The sequence below is a fragment of the Salmo salar genome, chromosome ssa09 (genome assembly GCF_905237065.1).
Source record: "Salmo salar chromosome ssa09, Ssal_v3.1, whole genome shotgun sequence".
NCBI lineage: Eukaryota > Metazoa > Chordata > Actinopteri > Salmoniformes > Salmonidae > Salmo > Salmo salar.
Genome location: NC_059450.1, coordinates 48,678,329 through 48,696,835, shown reverse-complemented (window position 1 = coordinate 48,696,835; position 18,507 = coordinate 48,678,329). Strand labels below are relative to the sequence as shown.

Genomic DNA, 18,507 nt, shown 5'->3' with positions numbered 1-18,507 from the left:
GTGCCTTCTCTCTTGAGGTTGGCTGGCTGGTTGATTGGAAGTTGGTTGGTTGGCTGGTTGATTTGTTGGTTGGTTGGAGGTTAGTTGGCTGGCTGGCTGGCTGACTGGCTGGCTGGCTGGCCATAGCCGACCAAAACTTCCAACGTAAACGCCAGAACTGTAGCTCCCACACTGCTCCGTTTAGCATCACTGCTGACGTTGTGAAAAACAAAAACAGAAAATATGGATACAGAGTATAAGGTCTACAGACTGTAACAGACTATAAGCGGCTGTGACACTTGTCGGATGTGGCAGGGCTTGAAAACTATTACGGAGTACAAAAGGGAAACCAGGACGCGAGCTGCCCAGTGACGCGAGCCTACCAGATGAGCTAAATGCCTTTTATTTACATTTACATTTAAGTCATTTAGCAGACGCTCTTATCCAGAGCGACTTACAAATTGGTGCATTCACCTTATGATATCCAGTGGAACAACCACTTTACAATAGTGCATCTAAATCTTTTTTTTTGGGGGGGGGGGGTTAGAGGGATTACTTTATCCTATCCTAGTTATTCCTTAAACAGGTGGGGTTTCAGGTGTCTCCGGAAGGTGGTGATTGACTCCGCTGTCCTGGCGTCATGAGGGAGCTTGTTCCACCATTGGGGTGCCAGAGCAGCGAACAGTTTTGACTGGGCTGAGCGGGAACTGTGCTTCCTCAGAGGTAGGGGGGCCAGCAGGCCAGAGGTGGATGAACGCAGTGCCCTTGTTTGGATGTAGGGCCTGATCAGAGCCTGAAGGTACGGAGGTGCCGTTCCCCTCACAGCTCCGTAGGCAAGCACCATGGTCTTGTAGCGGATGCGAGCTTCAACTGGAAGCCAGTGGAGAGAGCGGAGGAGCGGGGTGACGTGAGAGAACTTGGGAAGGTTGAACACCAGACGGGCTGCAGCATTCTGGATGAGTTGTAGGGGTTTAATGGCACAGGCAGGGAGCCCAGCCAACAGCGAGTTGCAGTAATCCAGACGGGAGATGACAAGTGCCTGGATTAGGACCTGCGCCGCTTCCTGTGTGAGGCAGGGTCGTACTCTGCGAATGTTGTAGAGCATGAACCTACAGGATCGGGTCACCGCCTTGATGTTAGTGGAGAACGACAGGGTGTTGTCCAGGGTCACGCCAAGGTTCTTAGCACTCTGGGAGGAGGACACAATGGAGTTGTCAACCGTGATAGCGAGATCATGGAACGGGCAGTCCTTCCCCGGAAGGAAGAGCAACTCCGTCTTGCCGAGGTTCAGCTTGAGGTGGTGATCCGTCATCCACACTGATATGTCTGCCAGACATGCAGAGATGCGATTCACCACCTGGTTATCAGAAGGGGGAAAGGAGAAGATTAATTGTGTGTCATCTGCATAGCAATGATAGGAGAGACCATGTGAGGATATGACAGAGCCAAGTGACTTGGTGTATAGCGAGAATAGGAGAGGGCCTAGAACAGAGCCCTGGGGGACACCAGTGGTGAGAGCACGTGGTGCGGAGACAGATTCTTACCACGCCACCTGGTAGGAGCGACCTGTCAGGTAGGACGCAATCCAAGCGTGGGCCACGCCGGAGATGCCCAACTCGGAGAGGGTGGAGAGGAGGATCTGATGGTTCACAGTATCAAAGGCAGCTGATAGGTCTAGAAGGATGAGAGCAGAGGAGAGAGAGTTAGCTTTAGCAGTGCGGAGAGCCTCCGTGACACAGAGAAGAGCAGTCTCAGTTGAATGACCAGTCTTGAAACCTGACTGATTTGGATCAAGAAGGTCATTCTGAGAGAGATAGCAGGAGAGCTGGCCAAGGACGGCACGTTCAAGAGTTTTGGAGAGAAAAGAAATAAGGGATACTGGTCTGTAGTTGTTGACATCGGAGGGATCGAGTGTAGGTTTTTTCAGAAGGGGTGCAACTCTCGCTCTCTTGAAGACGGAAGGGACGTAGCCAGCGGTCAAGGATGAGTTGATAAGCGAGGTGAGGTAAGGGAGAAGGTCTCCGGAAATGGTCTGGAGAAGAGAAGAGGGGATAGGGTCAAGCGGGCAGGTTGTTGGGCGGCCGGCCGTCACAAGACGCGAGATTTCATCTGGAGAGAGAGGGGAGAAAGAGGTCAAAGCATAGGGTAGGGCAGTGTGAGCAGGACCAGCGGTGTCGTTTGACTTAGCAAACGAGGATCGGATGTCGTCGACCTTCTTTTCAAAATGGTTGACGAAGTCATCCGCAGAGAGGGAGGGGAGGGGGAAGGAGGATTCAAGAGGGAGGAGAAGGTGGCAAAGAGCTTCCTAGGGTTAGAGGCAGATGCTTGGAATTTAGAGTGGTAGAAAGTGGCTTTAGCAGCAGCGACAGAAGAGGAAAATGTAGAGAGGAGGGAGTGAAAGGATGCCAGGTCCGCAGGGAGGCGAGTTTTCCTCCATTTCCGCTCGGCTGCCCGGAGCCCTGTTCTGTGAGCTCGCAATGAGTCGTCGAGCCATGGAGCAGGAGGGGAGGACCGAGCCGGCCTGGAGGATAGGGGACATAGAGAGTCAAAGGATGCAGAAAGGGAGGAGGAGGGTTGAGGAGGCAGAATCAGGAAATAGGTTGGAGAAGGTTTGAGCAGAGGGAAGAGATGATAGGATGGAAGAGGAGAGAGTAGCGGGGGAGAGAGAGCGAAGGTTGGGACGGCGCAATACCATCCGGGTAGGGGCAGAGTGAGAAGTGTTGGATGAGAGCAAGAGGGAAAAGGATACAAGGTAGTGGTCGGAGACTTGGAGGGGAGTTGTAATGAGATTAGTGGAAGAACAGCATCTAGTAAAGATGAGGTCAAGCGTATTGCCTGCCTTGTGAGTAGGGGGGGAAGGTGAGAGGCTGAGGTCAAAAGAGGAGAGGAGTGGAAAGAAGGAGGCAGAGAGGAATGAGTCAAAGGTAGACGTGGGGAGGTTAAAGTCACCCAGAACTGTGAGAGGTGAGCCATCCTCAGGAAAGGAACTTATCAAGGCGTCAAACTCATTGATGAACTCTCCAAGGGAACCTGGAGGGCGATAAATGATAAGGATGTTAAGCTTGAAAGGGCTGGTAACTGTGACAGTATGGAATTCAAAGGAGGCAATAGACAGATGGGTCAGGGGAGAAAGAGAGAATGTCCACTTGGGAGAGATGAGGATCCCAGTGCCACCACCCCACTGACCAGAAGCTCTCGGGGTGTGCGAGAACACGTGGGCAGACGAGGAGAGAGCAGTAGGAGTAGCAGTGTTATCTGTGGTAATCCATGTTTCCGTCAGCGCCAAGAAGTCGAGGGACTGGAGGGTAGCATAGGCTGAGATTAAATCTGCCTTGTTGGCCGCAGACCGGCAGTTGACCGGCTGCCGGAGACCTGGAACTCCACGTGGGTCGTGCGCGCTGGGACCACCAGCTTTGAGGCAAGCAACACTGAAGCATGCACGAGAGCACCAGCTGTTCTGGTGATAATGCTCTCTGTAGCTGATGTGAGCAAGACCTTTAAATAGGTCAACATTCACAAAGCCGTGGGGCAAGAAGGATTACCAGGACGTGTACTCAAAGTATGCGTGGACCAACTGGCAAGTGTCTTCACTGACATTTTCAACCTGTCCCTGACTGAGTCTGTAATACCTACATGTTTCAAGCAGAACACCATAGTCCCTGTGCCCAAGGAAGTGAAGGTAACCTGCTTAAATGATTACCGCCCTGTAGCACTCACGTCGGTAGCCATGAAGTGCTTTGAAAGGCTGGTCATGGCTCACATCAACAGCATCCTCTCGGATACCCTAGACCCACTCCAATTCGCATACCGCCCCAACAGATCCACAGATGACGCAATCTCAATTGCACTCCACACGGCCCTTTCGCACCTGGATAAAAGGAACACCTGTGAGAATGCTGTTCATTGGCTACAGCTCAGCGTTCAACACCATAGTGCCCACGAAGCTCATCACTAAGCTAAGGAACCTGGGACTAAAAACCTCCATCTGGAAATAGATCCTGGACGTCCTGAAGGGCCGCCCCCAGGAGGTAAGGGTAGGCAACAACACGTCTGCCACGCTGATCCTCAACACTGCCCTCAGGGGTGTACTTATTCCCCTCCTGTACTCCCTGTTCACCCACGACTGCGTGGCCAAACACGACTCCAACACCATCATTAAGTTTGCTGATGACAAAACAGTGTTAGGCCTGATCACCAACAATGATGAGACAGCCTATAGGGAGGAGGTCAGACACCTGGCAGTGTGGTGCCAGGACAACAACCTCTCCCTCAATGTGAGCAAGACAAAGGAGCTGATCGTGGACTACAGGAAAAGGAGAGCTGACCAGGCCCCCCATTAACACCAAGACAGTTGTGAAGAGGGCACGACAAAACCTTTTCCCCCCTCAGGAGACTAAAAAGATTTATCATGGGTCCCCAGATCCTCAAAAAGTTCTACAGCATCGAGAGCATCCTGACCGGTTTCATCACCGCCTGGTATGGCAACTGCTCGGCCTCTGACCGCAAGGTGCTACAGAGGGTAGTGCGTACGACCCAGTACATCACTGGGACCAAGCTTCCTGCAATCCAGGAACTATATAATAGACAGTGTCAGAGGAAAGCCCATGAAATTGTCAGAGACTCCAGTCACCGAAGTCATAGACTTCTCTGCTACCGCACGGCAAGCGGTACTGGAGCGCCAAGTCTAGGACAAAAAGGCTCCTTAACAGCTTCTACCTCCAAACCATAAGACTGCTGAACAATTAATCAAATGGCCACCGGACTATGACACTGCTGATATTCGCTGTTTACTATCTATTCATAGTCACTTCACCCCTACCTGCATGTACAAATTACCTCTAACCTGTAACTCCGCACATTGACTCGGTACCGGTAACCCCTGTATATAGCCTCGTTGTTGTGTTACTTTTTATTATTTTTTTTCTTTACTTTATTTGGTAAATATTTTAATAACTCTTCTTGAACTGCACTGTTGGTTAAACCTCTCTAGGGTATGTGGGACGAAATCGTCCCACCTACTCAACAGCCAGTGGAATCCCGTGGAGCGATATTCAAATACCTTAGAAACACTATTACTATAATTTCTCAAACATATGACTATTTTACACCATTTTAAAGACAAGACTCTCGTTAATCTAACCACATTGTCCGATTTCAAAAAGGCTTTACAACGAAAGCAAAACATTAGATTATGTCAGCAGAGTACCCAGCCAGAAATAATCAGACACCCATTTTTCAAGCTAGCATATAATGTCACATAAACCCAAACCACAGCTAAATGCAGCACTAACCTTTGATCATCAGATGACACTCCTAGGACATTATGTTATACAATACATGCATGTTTTGTTCAATCAAGTTCATATTTATATCAAAAACCAGCTTTTTACATTAGCATGTGACGTTCAGAACTAGCATACCCACCGCAAACTTCCGGTGAATTTACTAAATTACTCACGATAAACGTTCACAAAAAACATAACAATTATTTTAAGAATTATAGATACAGAACTCCTTTATGCAATCGCTATGTCCGATTTTAAAATAGCTTTTCGGCAAAAGCACATTTTGCAATATTCTGAGTAGATAGCTCGCCATCACGGGCTAGCTATTTTGACACCCACCAAGTTTGGCCCACACCAAACTCAGATTTACTATAAGAAAAATTAGATTACCTTTGCTGTTCTTCGTCAGAATGCACTCCCAGGACTTCTACTTCAATAACAAATGTTGGTTTGGTTCAAAATAATCCATAGTTATGTTCAAATATCCTCTGTTTTGTTTGTGCGTTCAAGACACTATCCGAAGGGTGACGAAGGGTGACGCGCTTCGTGACAAAAAAATTCTAAATATTCCATTACCGTACTTCAAAGCATGTCAACCGCTGTTTAAAATCAATTTTTATGCGATTTTTCTCGTAAAAAAGCGATAATATTCCGACCGGGAAACCCTGTTTTCGTTCAAAGACGAAAAAATAAAAACATGGAGTCGTCTCGTGCACGCGCCCCCAGTCTCATTGTTCTCTGATAGACCACTATCCAAATGCGCTACTGTTTTTCAGCCATGGCCTGCAAAGTCATTATTCAACGTTCTGCCGCCTTCTGAGAGCCTATGGGAGCCGTAGGAAGTGTCACGTTACAGCAGAGATCCTCAGTTTTCAATAAAGAGAGTGTAGAAGGCCAAGAAATGGTCAGAGAGGGCACTTCCCGTAAGGAATCTTCTCAGGTTTTTGCCTGCCATATGAGTTCTGTTATACTCACAGACACCATTCAAACAGTTTTAGAAACTTTAGGGTGTTTCTATCCAAATCAAACAATTATATGCATATTCTAGTTTCTGGGCAGTAGTAATAACCAGATTAAAATCGGGTACGTTTTTTATCCGGCCGTGCAAATACTGCCCCCTACCCTAGAGAGGTTAAAGGCTTGTAAGTAAAGCATTTCACGGTAAGGTCTACACTTGTTGAATTCGGGCACGTGTGACAAAATAAAGTTTGATTTGATTTAAAGTCTACAGACTAGAAGGTCTACAGGCTAGAAGGTCTACAGGTAATTTAGAATAACGACAGTATAACTTTATAAGACTAACTTGTCGTCCTTTCATCTCCACCAGGCGAAAGATGAACATGCTGTGGTATCTGTCTGCTCTGCAGCTGTTCCTGGCTCCAGCTCTCCTGGTAAGCAGATGTGATGTACATCTGAATAGTATTTTATAATATTATTATATTCAGGGAATACATATAGTCAGGTGGGAAAAGCAGTCGGTCAGGTACAGGGGTCACATCTAACCTATGTTACAGTAAGGTGTTATATCCATCATACAGAGGTCACATACAGCACCCCCTGTACTTTGGATAGATACAGTGCCTTCAGAAAGTCTTCACAGCCCCTTGACTTTTTACACATTCTGTTGTGTTACAGCCTGAATTTAAAATGGATTAAATTGCGATGTTGTGTCACTGGTCTGCACACAATACCCCATAATGTCAAAGAGGAAATATGTTTTTATTTTTTATTTTACAAATGTATCAAGGCACAAGGCGAGACCCAGGAGGCAGATGGTTGGAGTCTTACCATGTTTAATAATCCAAAGGATTAGGCAAGAGAATGGTCGTGGACAGGCAAAAAGGTCAAAACCAGATCAGAGTCCAGGAGGTACAGAATGGCAGACAGGCTCGTGGTCAAGGCAGGCAGAATGGTCAGGCAGGCGGGTACAAAGTCCAGAAACAGGCAAGGGTCAAAACCAGGAGGACTAGAAAAATGAGAATAGCAAAAGGAGTACTGGAAAAACACACTGGTTGACTTGGAGGCCCTCACGGTACCATACAGCACTATGGAGGCCCTCACGGTACCATACAGCACTATGGAGGCCCTCACTGTACCATACAGCACTATGGAGGCCCTCACTGTACCATACAGCACTATGGAGGCCCTCACTGTACCATACAGCACTATGGAGGCCCTCACTGTACCATACAGCGCTATGGAGGCCCTCACTGTACCATACAACACTATGGAGGCCCTCACTGTACCATACAGCACTATGGAGGCCCTCACTGTACCATACAGCACTATGGAGGCCCTCACTGTACCATACAGCACTATGGATCAATATGTAGTAGTGGTGAGGTAGGAGACAGGGTAGTGGTGAGGTAGGTGACAGGGTAGTGGTGAGGTAGGTGAAGGGTAGTGGTGAGGTAGGTGACAGGGTAGTGGTGAGGTAGGTGACAGGGTAGTGGTGAGGTAGGTAACAGGGTAGTGGTGAGGTAGATGACAGGGTAGTGGTGAGGTAGGTGACAGGGTAGTGGTGAGGTAGGTGAGGGGGTAGTGGTGAGGTAGATGACAGGGTAGTGGTGAGGTAGGTGACAGGGTAGTGGTGAGGTAGGTGACAGGGTAGTGGTGAGGTAGGTAACAGGGTAGTGGTGAGGTAGATGGTGAGACAGTGTAGAGAGGCATAGATAGAGTGTCTGAGATAGGGAACCCTGAGCCAGGCTGTAGACAGGGGGGTAGGCTGTAGACAGGGGGGTAGGCTGTAGACAGGGGGGTAGGCTGTAGACAGGGGGGTAGGCTATAGACAGGGGGGTAGGCTGTAGACAGGTGGGTAGGTTGTAGACAGGGGGGTAGGCTGTAGACAGGGGGTAGACTGTAGACAGGGGGTAGGCTGTAGACAGGTGGGTAGGTTATAGACAGGGGGTAGGCTGTAGACAGGGGGTAGGTTATAGACAGGAGGGTAGGCTGTAGACAGGGGGGTGGCTGTAGACAGGGGGGTAGGCTGTAGACAGGGGGTAGGCTGTAGACAGGGGGGTAGGCTGTAGACAGGTGGGTAGGTTATAGACAGGGGGTAGGCTGTAGACAGGGGGTAGGTTATAGAAAGGAGGGTAGGCTGTAGACAGGGGGGTGGTTGTAGACAGGGGGGTAGGCTGTAGACAGGGGGTAGACTGTAGACAGGGGGGTAGGCTGTAGACAGGGGGGTAGGTTATAGACAGGTGGGTAGGCTGTAGACAGGGGGGTAGGCTGTAGACAGGGGGGTAGGCTGTAGACAGGGGGGTAGGCTGTAGACAGGGGGGTAGGTTGTAGACAGGTGGGTAGGTTGTAGACAGGGGGGTAGGCTGTAGACAGGGGGGTAGGTTATAGACATGGGGGTAGGCTGTAGACAGGGGGGTAGGCTGTAGACAGGGGGGTAGGCTGTAGACAGGGGGTAGGCTGTAGACAGGGGGGTAGGCTGTAGACAGGGGGGTAGGCTGTAGACACGAGGTAGGCTGTAGACACGAGGTAGGCTGAGTCAGGAGCTTTGCCTGCTTTACCAGACTCCGTCATTGGCATGGGCTCTGGTCTAAAGTATCGTATTCCTATAAAGCCCTGTGGGTCCTGGTCTAAAGTAGTGCACTCAATAGGGAATAGGGTGCCATTTGGGACACAGCCCATAACGTGTTGTTGTGTATGTCCAGCTACCCAATGGGGACTACTGGGAGGAATGGAGTCCCTATGGAGAATGTAGTCGGAGCTGTGGGAGTGGGGTTACCATAAGGACCAGGAGATGTGTCAGCCAGAGGTAAGAGAGTGTTGTTGTTCTTTGTTGTTTCTTTCTTTCTTACTTTCCTGTTTCTCTGTCTAATCTAGGCTACCCCTGTGTTTCTCTGTCCACTAGGCTACCCCTGTGTTTCTCTGTCTAATCTAGGCTACCCCTGTGTTTCTCTGTCCACTAGGCTACCCCTGTGTTTCTCTGTCTAATCTAGGCTACCCCTGTGTTTCTCTGTCCACTAGGCTACCCCTGTGTTTCTCTGTCTAATCTAGGCTACCCCTGTGTTTCTCTGTCCACTAGGCTACCCCTGTGTTTCTCTGTCTAATCTAGGCTACCCCTGTGTTTCTCTGTCCACTAGGCTACCCCTGTGTTTCTCTGTCTAATCTAGGCTACCCCTGTGTTTCTCTGTCCACTAGGCTACCCCTGTGTTTCTCTGTCTAATCTAGGCTACCCCTGTGTTTCTCTGTCCACTAGGCTACCCCTGTGTTTCTCTGTCTAATCTAGGCTACCCCTGTGTTTCTCTGTCCACTAGGCTACCCCTGTGTTTCTCTGTCTAATCTAGGCTACCCCTGTGTTTCTCTGTCCACTAGGCTACCCCTGTGTTTCTCTGTCTAATCTAGGCTACCCCTGTGTTTCTCTGTCCACTAGGCTACCCCTGTGTTTCTCTGTCTAATCTAGGCTACCCCTGTGTTTCTCTGTCCACTCTAGGCTACCCCTGTGTTTCTCTGTCTAATCTAGGCTACCCCTGTGTTTCTCTGTCCACTAGGCTACCCCTGTGTTTCTCTGTCTAATCTAGGCTACCCCTGTGTTTCTCTGTCCACTCTAGGCTACCCCTGTGTTTCTCTGTCTAATCTAGGCTACCCCTGTGTTTCTCTGTCCACTAGGCGACCCCTGTGTTTCTCTGTCTAATCTAGGCTACCCCTGTGTTTCTCTGTCCACTAGGCTACCCCTGTGTTTCTCTGTCTAATCTAGGCTACCCCTGTGTTTCTCTGTCCACTCTAGGCTACCCCTGTGTTTCTCTGTCTAATCTAGGCTACCCCTGTGTTTCTCTGTCCACTAGGCTACCCCTGTGTTTCTCTGTCTAATCTAGGCTACCCCTGTGTTTCTCTGTCCACTCTAGGCTACCCCTGTGTTTCTCTGTCTAATCTAGGCTACCCCTGTGTTTCTCTGTCCACTAGGCTACCCCTGTGTTTCTCTGTCTAATCTAGGCTACCCCTGTGTTTCTCTGTCCACTCTAGGCTACCCCTGTGTTTCTCTGTCCACTCTAGGCTACCCCTGTGTTTCTCTGTCTAATCTAGGCTACCCCTGTGTTTCTCTGTCCACTCTAGGCTACCCCTGTGTTTCTCTGTCTAATCTAGGCTACCCCTGTGTTTCTCTGTCCACTAAGCTACCCCTGTGTTTCTCTGTCTAATCTAGGCTACCCCTGTGTTTCTCTGTCCACTCTAGGCTACCCCTGTGTTTCTCTGTCTAATCTAGGCTACCCCTGTGTTTCTCTGTCCACTAGGCTACCCCTGTGTTTCTCTGTCTAATCTAGGCTACCCCTGTGTTTCTCTGTCCACTCTAGGCTACCCCTGTGTTTCTCTGTCTAATCTAGGCTACCCCTGTGTTTCTCTGTCCACTAGGCTACCCCTGTGTTTCTCTGTCTAATCTAGGCTACCCCTGTGTTTCTCTGTCCACTAGGCTACCCCTGTGTTTCTCTGTCTAATCTAGGCTACCCCTGTGTTTCTCTGTCCACTAGGCTACCCCTGTGTTTCTCTGTCTAATCTAGGCTACCCCTGTGTTTCTCTGCCCACTAGGCTACCCCTGTGTTTCTCTGTCTAATCTAGGCTACCCCTGTGTTTCTCTGTCCACTAGGCTACCCCTGTGTTTCTCTGTCTAATCTAGGCTACCCCTGTGTTTCTCTGTCCACTAGGCTACCCCTGTGTTTCTCTGTCTAATCTAGGCTACCCCTGTGTTTCTCTGTCCACTAGGCTACCCCTGTGTTTCTCTGTCTAATCTAGGCTACCCCTGTGTTTCTCTGTCCACTAGGCTACCCCTGTGTTTCTCTGTCTAATCTAGGCTACCCCTGTGTTTCTCTGTCCACTAGGCTACCCCTGTGTTTCTCTGTCTAATCTAGGCTACCCCTGTGTTTCTCTGTCCACTAGGCTACCCCTGTGTTTCTCTGTCTAATCTAGGCTACCCCTGTGTTTCTCTGTCCACTCTAGGCTACCCCTGTGTTTCTCTGTCTAATCTAGGCTACCCCTGTGTTTCTCTGTCCACTAGGCTACCCCTGTGTTTCTCTGTCTAATCTAGGCTACCCCTGTGTTTCTCTGTCCACTCTAGGCTACCCCTGTGTTTCTCTGTCTAATCTAGGCTACCCCTGTGTTTCTCTGTCCACTAGGCTACCCCTGTGTTTCTCTGTCTAATCTAGGCTACCCCTGTGTTTCTCTGTCCACTCTAGGCTACCCCTGTGTTTCTCTGTCTAATCTAGGCTACCCCTGTGTTTCTCTGTCCACTAGGCTACCCCTGTGTTTCTCTGTCTAATCTAGGCTACTCCTGTGTTTCTCTGTCCACTCTAGGCTACCCCTGTGTTTCTCTGTCTAATCTAGGCTACCCCTGTGTTTCTCTGTCCACTAGGCTACCCCTGTGTTTCTCTGTCTAATCTAGGCTACCCCTGTGTTTCTCTGTCCACTCTAGGCTACCCCTGTGTTTCTCTGTCTAATCTAGGCTACCCCTGTGTTTCTCTGTCCACTAGGCTACCCCTGTGTTTCTCTGTCTAATCTAGGCTACCCCTGTGTTTCTCTGTCCACTCTAGGCTACCCCTGTGTTTCTCTGTCTAATCTAGGCTACCCCTGTGTTTCTCTGTCCACTAGGCTACCCCTGTGTTTCTCTGTCTAATCTAGGCTACCCCTGTGTTTCTCTGTCCACTCTAGGCTACCCCTGTGTTTCTCTGTCTAATCTAGGCTACCCCTGTGTTTCTCTGTCCACTAGGCTACCCCTGTGTTTCTCTGTCTAATCTAGGCTACCCCTGTGTTTCTCTGTCCACTAGGCTACCCCTGTGTTTCTCTGTCTAATCTAGGCTACCCCTGTGTTTCTCTGTCCACTAGGCTACCCCTGTGTTTCTCTGTCTAATCTAGGCTACCCCTGTGTTTCTCTGTCCACTCTAGGCTACCCCTGTGTTTCTCTGTCCACTCTAGGCTACCCCTGTGTTTCTCTGTCCACTAGGCTACCTCTGTGTTTCTCTGTCCACTCTAGGCTACCCCTGTGTTTCTCTGTCCACTCTAGGCTACCCCTGTGTTTCTCTGTCCACTCTAGGCTACCCCTGTGTTTCTCTGTCCACTCTAGGCTACCCCTGTGTTTCTCTGTCCACTTTAAGCTACCCCTGTGTTTCTCTGTCCACTCTAGGCTACCCCTGTGTTTCTCTGTCCACTCTAGGCTACCCCTGTGTTTCTCTGTCCACTCTAGGCTACCCCTGTGTTTCTCTGTCTAATCTAGGCTACCCCTGTGTTTCTCTGTCCACTAGGCTACCCCTGTGTTTCTCTGTGTAATCTAGGCTACCCCTGTGTTTCTCTGTCCACTCTAGGCTACCCCTGTGTTTCTCTGTCTAATCTAGGCTACCCCTGTGTTTCTCTGTCCACTAAGCTACCCCTGTGTTTCTCTGTCTAATCTAGGCTACCCCTGTGTTTCTCTGTCCACTCTAGGCTACCCCTGTGTTTCTCTGTCTAATCTAGGCTACCCCTGTGTTTCTCTGTCCACTAGGCTACCCCTGTGTTTCTCTGTCTAATCTAGGCTACCCCTGTGTTTCTCTGTCCACTCTAGGCTACCCCTGTGTTTCTCTGTCTAATCTAGGCTACCCCTGTGTTTCTCTGTCCACTAGGCTACCCCTGTGTTTCTCTGTCTAATCTAGGCTACCCCTGTGTTTCTCTGTCCACTAGGCTACCCCTGTGTTTCTCTGTCTAATCTAGGCTACCCCTGTGTTTCTCTGTCCACTAGGCTACCCCTGTGTTTCTCTGTCTAATCTAGGCTACCCCTGTGTTTCTCTGCCCACTAGGCTACCCCTGTGTTTCTCTGTCTAATCTAGGCTACCCCTGTGTTTCTCTGTCCACTAGGCTACCCCTGTGTTTCTCTGTCTAATCTAGGCTACCCCTGTGTTTCTCTGTCCACTCTAGGCTACCCCTGCGTTTCTCTGTCCACTCTAGGCTACCCCTGTGTTTCTCTGTCCACTCTAGGCTACCCCTGTGTTTTTCTGTCCACTCTAGGCTACCCCTGTGTTTCTCTGTCCACTTTAAGCTACCCCTGTGTTTCTCTGTCCACTCTAGGCTACCCCTGTGTTTCTCTGTCCACTCTAGGCTACCCCTGTGTTTCTCTGTCCACTCTAGGCTACCCCTGTGTTTCTCTGTCCACTCTAGGCTACCCCTGTGTTTGTCTGTCCACTAGGCTACCCCTGTGTTTCTCTGTCTAATCTAGGCTACCCCTGTGTTTCTCTGTCCACTCTAGGCTACCCCTGTGTTTCTCTGTCCACTCTAGGCTACCCCTGTGTTTCTCTGTCCACTCTAGGCTACCCCTGTGTTTCTCTGTCCACTCTAGGCTACCCCTGTGTTTTTCTGTCCACTCTAGGCTACCCCTGTGTTTCTCTGTCCACTTTAAGCTACCCCTGTGTTTCTCTGTCCACTCTAGGCTACCCCTGTGTTTCTCTGTCCACTCTAGGCTACCCCTGTGTTTCTCTGTCCACTCTAGGCTACCCCTGTGTTTCTCTGTCCACTCTAGGCTACCCCTGTGTTTCTCTGTCCACTCTAGGCTACCCCTGTGTTTCTCTGTCCACTCTTGGCTACCCCTGTGTTCCTCTGTCCACTCTAGGCTACCCCTGTGTTTCTCTGTCCACTCTAGGCTGCCCTGTGTTTTACAAGGTCAAATCAAATGTTATTGGTCACATACACATGGTTAGCAGATGTTAATGCGAGTGTAGTGAAATGCTTGTGCTTCTAGTTCCGACAGTGCAGTAATATCTAACAAGTAATCTGACAATTCCCCAACAACTACCTAATACACACAAATCTAAAGGGGTGAATGAGAATATGTACATATAAGTATATGGATGAGCGATGGCCGAGCGTTATAGGCAAGGTGCAATATATGGTATAAAATACAGTATATACATGTGATATGAGTAATGTAAGATATGTAAACATTATTAAAGTGGCATTGTTTAAAGTGACTAGTGATCCATTTTGGTTATTGTCCTTGATGATCTTTTTGGCCTTCCTGTGACATCGGGTGCTGTAGGTGTCGTGGAGGGCAGGTAGTTTGCCCCGGTGATGCGTTGTGCAGACTGCACAACCCTCTGGAGAGCCTTGCGGTTGAGGGCGGTGCAGTTGCCGTACCAGGCTGTGATACAGTCCGACAGGATGATCTCGATTGTGCATCTGTAAAAGTTTGTCAGGGTTTTGGGTGACAAGCCACGTTTCTTCAGCCTCCTGAGGTTGAAGAGGCGCTGTTGCGCCTTCTTCACCACACTGTCTGTGTGGGTGGACCATTTCAGTTTGTTTGTGATGTGTACAACCAGAAACTTAAAACTTTCCACCTTCTCCACTACTGTCCCGTCGATGTGGATAGGGGGGTGCTCCCTCTGCTGTTTCCTGAAGTCCATGATCATCTCCTTTGTTTTGTTGATGTTGAGTGAGAGGTTGTTTTCCTGACACCACACTCCGAGTGCCCTCACCTCCTCCCTGTAGGCTGTCTTGTCATTGTTGGTGATCAGGCCCACTACTGTTGTCGTCTGCAAACTTGATGATTGAGTTGGAGGCGTGCATGGCCATGCAGTCATGGGTGAACATGGAGTACAGGAGAGGGCTGAGCACACACCCTTGTGTGGCCCCAGTGTTGAGATTCAGCAAAGTGGAGATGTTGTTTCCTACCTTCACCACCTGGGGGCGGCCCGTCAGAAAGTCCAGGACCCAGTCGCACAGGGCGGGGTTGAGACCCAGGGCCTCCAGCTTTTTTTCACCCCTTTTTTCTCCCCAATTTCGTGGTTTCCAATTGGTAGTAGTTACAGTCTTGTCTCATCGCTGCAACTCCCGTACGGACTCGGGAGAGGCGAAGGTTGAGAGCTATGCCTTCTCCGAAACACAACCCAACCAAGCCGCACTGCTTCTTGACACAATGCCCATCCAACCCGGAAGCCAGTGTGTCAGAGGAAACACCGTACACCTGGCAACCGTGTCAGCCTGCACTGCGCCCGGCCTGCCACAGGAGTTGCTAGTGCGCAATGAGACAAGGATATTCCTGCCGGCCAAACCCTCCCATAACCCGGACGTCGCTGGGCCAATTGTGCGTGGCCCCAAGAGCCTTCCGGTCGCGGCCGGATGCGACAGAGACTAGTGGCACAGCTAGTGCCTTAGACCACTGTGCCACTCAGCTTGATGATGAGCTTGGAGGGTACTATGGTGTTGAATGCTGAGCTGAGGGTCAGCCTTGAGAGGGTTAACATGTTTAAATGTTTTACTTACGTCAGCCATGGAGAAGGAGAGGAGGGGGGCCGCAGTCCTTGTTAGCGAGCCGCGACAGTGGCACTGTATTATCCTCAAAACGGGAAAAGAAGGGGTTTAGTTTGTCTGGAAGCGTGACTTCAGAGTGTCTGTGACTTGGCTGTTTTTGTTTTTGTAGTTCTGTGATTTCCTGTAGACCCCTGCCACATACGTCTTGTGTCTGAGCCGTTGAATTGCGACTGTACCGACATTTCGCTTGTTTGATTGCCTTGCGGAGGGAATAACTACACTGTTTATATTCAGCTATATTTCCAGACCTCTTTCCATGGTTAAATGCGGGACTGGTTAAACACAAAACTGAAAGCGTTCAGTTTTGTGCGAATGCCGCCATCCATCCACAGTTTCTGGTTAGGGTAGGTTTTAATAATCACAGTGGGTACAACATCTCCAATGCACTTCTTTATAAACTCACCCACCGAGTCAGCGTATAGGTCAATGTTGTTCTCTGAGGCTGAACGGAAACATATTCCAGTCCGCGTGATCAAAACAATCTTGAAGCGTGGCTTCCGATTGATCAGACCAGTGTTGAATGATTCTCGTCACTGGTACATCCTGTTTGAGTTTCTGCCTACAAGACGGAACGAACGAGATGGCGTCATGGTCGGATTTGACGAAGGGAGGGCGGGGGAGGGCTTTGTATGCGTCGCAGAAGTTAGAGTAGCAGTGATCGAGAGTAATAGCCCTGCGAGTCGTGCAATCAATATGCTGATAGAATTTAGGTAGCCTTGTTCTCAAATTTGCTTTGTTAAAATCCCCAGCTACAATAAATGCAGCCGCAGGATATATGGTTTCCAGTTTATATAGAGTCCAGTGAAGTTCATTGAGGGCCGTCTTGGTGTTCACTTGAGGGGGAATGTACACATATGTGACTATAACTGACGAGAATTCTCTTGGTAGGTAAAATAGCCGGCATTTGATTGTATGGAATTCTAGATCGGATGAGCAGAAGGACTTGAGTTCCTGTATGTTGTTATGATTACACGATGAGTTGTTAATCATGAAGCATACACCCCCACCCTTCCTCTTCCCAGTGAGGTGTTTATCTCTGTCAGCGCCATGAAGGGAGAAGCCCGGTGGCTGAACCGATTTCGACAACATACATGTAGGGAGTGGCAGTTTAACTTTGAATAGGATCTCTATCTTTAAGTTGGGTGTTGCCTTCTGCGGCCTCAGCGTGCTGTGAAGCCAACAGAAGATGAGAAGGGAACTTGTTACTGTGTCACAGGAACACTCGTTGTGAACCAATTATACAGCGTCTTTCCTTCTTGACAGATTTTACTAGCGGTGGTTGAGTGTGTGTTGAAAGGAATCTATATTTGTGGCTTGTTGTGCTGGAGGTTGATTATGCAGGAGAGAGAGAGAGAGAGGAGCAATGGAGAGAGGGGAGGGATAGAGCTAAGCTAAGCGCTTTGTCCATAAATCATATAGTTGGAATCCAGTCTGCTTGTTCCCTCTTGCATCTCATAATATTATGAAGAGGGGAAAGTAAAGTACATGTCTCCCCGTGTACAGCAGGATGATCGTGTAGTCTCCCATTCTAACTGGATGAGGAGGTACAGACTCAAGGAGTCTTACATGTCTCCCCATGTACAGCAGGATGATCGTGTAGTCTCCCATTCTAACTGGATGAGGAGGTACAGACTCAAGGAGTCTTACATGTCTCCCCATGTACAGCAGGATGATCGTGTAGTCTCCCATTCTAACTGGATGAGGAGGTACAGACTCAAGGAGTCTTACATGTCTCCCCATGTACAGCAGGCTGATCGTGTAGTCTCCCATTCTAACTGGATGAGGAGGTACAGACTCAAGGAGTCTTACGTCTCCCCATGTACAGCAGGATGATCGTGTAGTCTCCCATTCTAACTGGATGAGGAGGTACAGACTCAAGGAGTCTTACATGTCTCCCCATGTACAGCAGGATGATCGTGTAGTCTCCCATTCTAACTGGATGAGGAGGTACAGACTCAAGGAGTCTTACATGTCTCCCCATGTACAGCAGGATGATCGTGTAGTCTCCCATTCTAACTGGATGAGGAGGTACAGACTCAAGGAGTCTTACATGACGTGTCATTCCCCCTGGGGTCACTACACCCCCAAATCCTTCCTAAGGAGTTTGGTTGTATATGAGTGACTTTGACTTTGTTCTTCATAGTTCATCCCCCTTTCCCAGCAGTGATCTATACTGCCCTGCAGACACAGATAAATCAGATATTTATGCTGCTATCGCAAATCGCCACAAACGTTAGTCAGCAGCAGCTTTTTCAGTACGATTTAGTGATGGCAGGTTGAGTTTTACGATGTAGTGGTGTGTTAAAGGAACAATCTCAAAGCTGAAAGTGTTTTTCCAGGGTTGGGTCTGTGGGCACTGGGCTGAAGGCTGGGTCTGTGGGCACTGGGCTGAAGGCTGGCTCTGTGGGCACTGGGCTGAAGGCTGGGTCTGTGGGCACTGGGCTGAAGGCTGGGTCTGCGGGCACTGGGCTGGGTCTGTGGGCTGAAGGCTGGGTCTGCGGGGACTGGGCTGAAGGTTGGGTCTGTGGGCACTGGGCTGAAGGCTGGGTCTGTGGGCACTGGGCTGAAGGCTGGGTCTGCGGGCACTGGGCTGAAGGCTGGGTCTGCGGGCACTGGGATGAAGGCTGGGTCTGTGGGGACTGGGCTGAAGGCTGGGTCTGCGGGCACTGGGCTGAAGGCTGGGTCTGCTTAGATCTCAGTTAGGAGGAATTTATTCAAACAGAGATGGCTTCCTAGACATGCTGAAGCACAGCTACACTGATGTCATTGGTTAATTTCATTTCACACTTTGGAACAGAGATGAGACAAATGTCTTGACAGCGGAGTCAAATCCTTTTAATGTACTGTCAGTTGAAGGGACATGGAAATATAAATCTGTGATTTGGCACATGAGAGCGAGACAGAGAGAGCTTTGTATCACTGTACAGGGAAAAGCGTATTGTGCCTTTATCTCCATCCATGCCCTAGCACCCAT

At 49.4% G+C, this 18,507-nt stretch overlaps 1 protein-coding gene across 2 annotated transcripts in view; it reads left to right on the top strand.

Moving 5' to 3' along the window:
• Nucleotides 1-18,507, top strand: part of LOC106611425 (papilin) — a 147,602-nt gene that overhangs the window by 3,375 nt on the left and 125,720 nt on the right. For both annotated transcript variants that reach the window (XM_045723758.1, XM_045723759.1), the window contains exons 2-3: nucleotides 6,592-6,655; nucleotides 8,927-9,030. In XM_045723758.1, coding sequence (XP_045579714.1) covers nucleotides 6,599-6,655; nucleotides 8,927-9,030 — 161 coding nt within the window. In that variant the 5' untranslated portion in view covers nucleotides 6,592-6,598. The remainder of the gene's footprint in view (nucleotides 1-6,591; nucleotides 6,656-8,926; nucleotides 9,031-18,507) is intronic.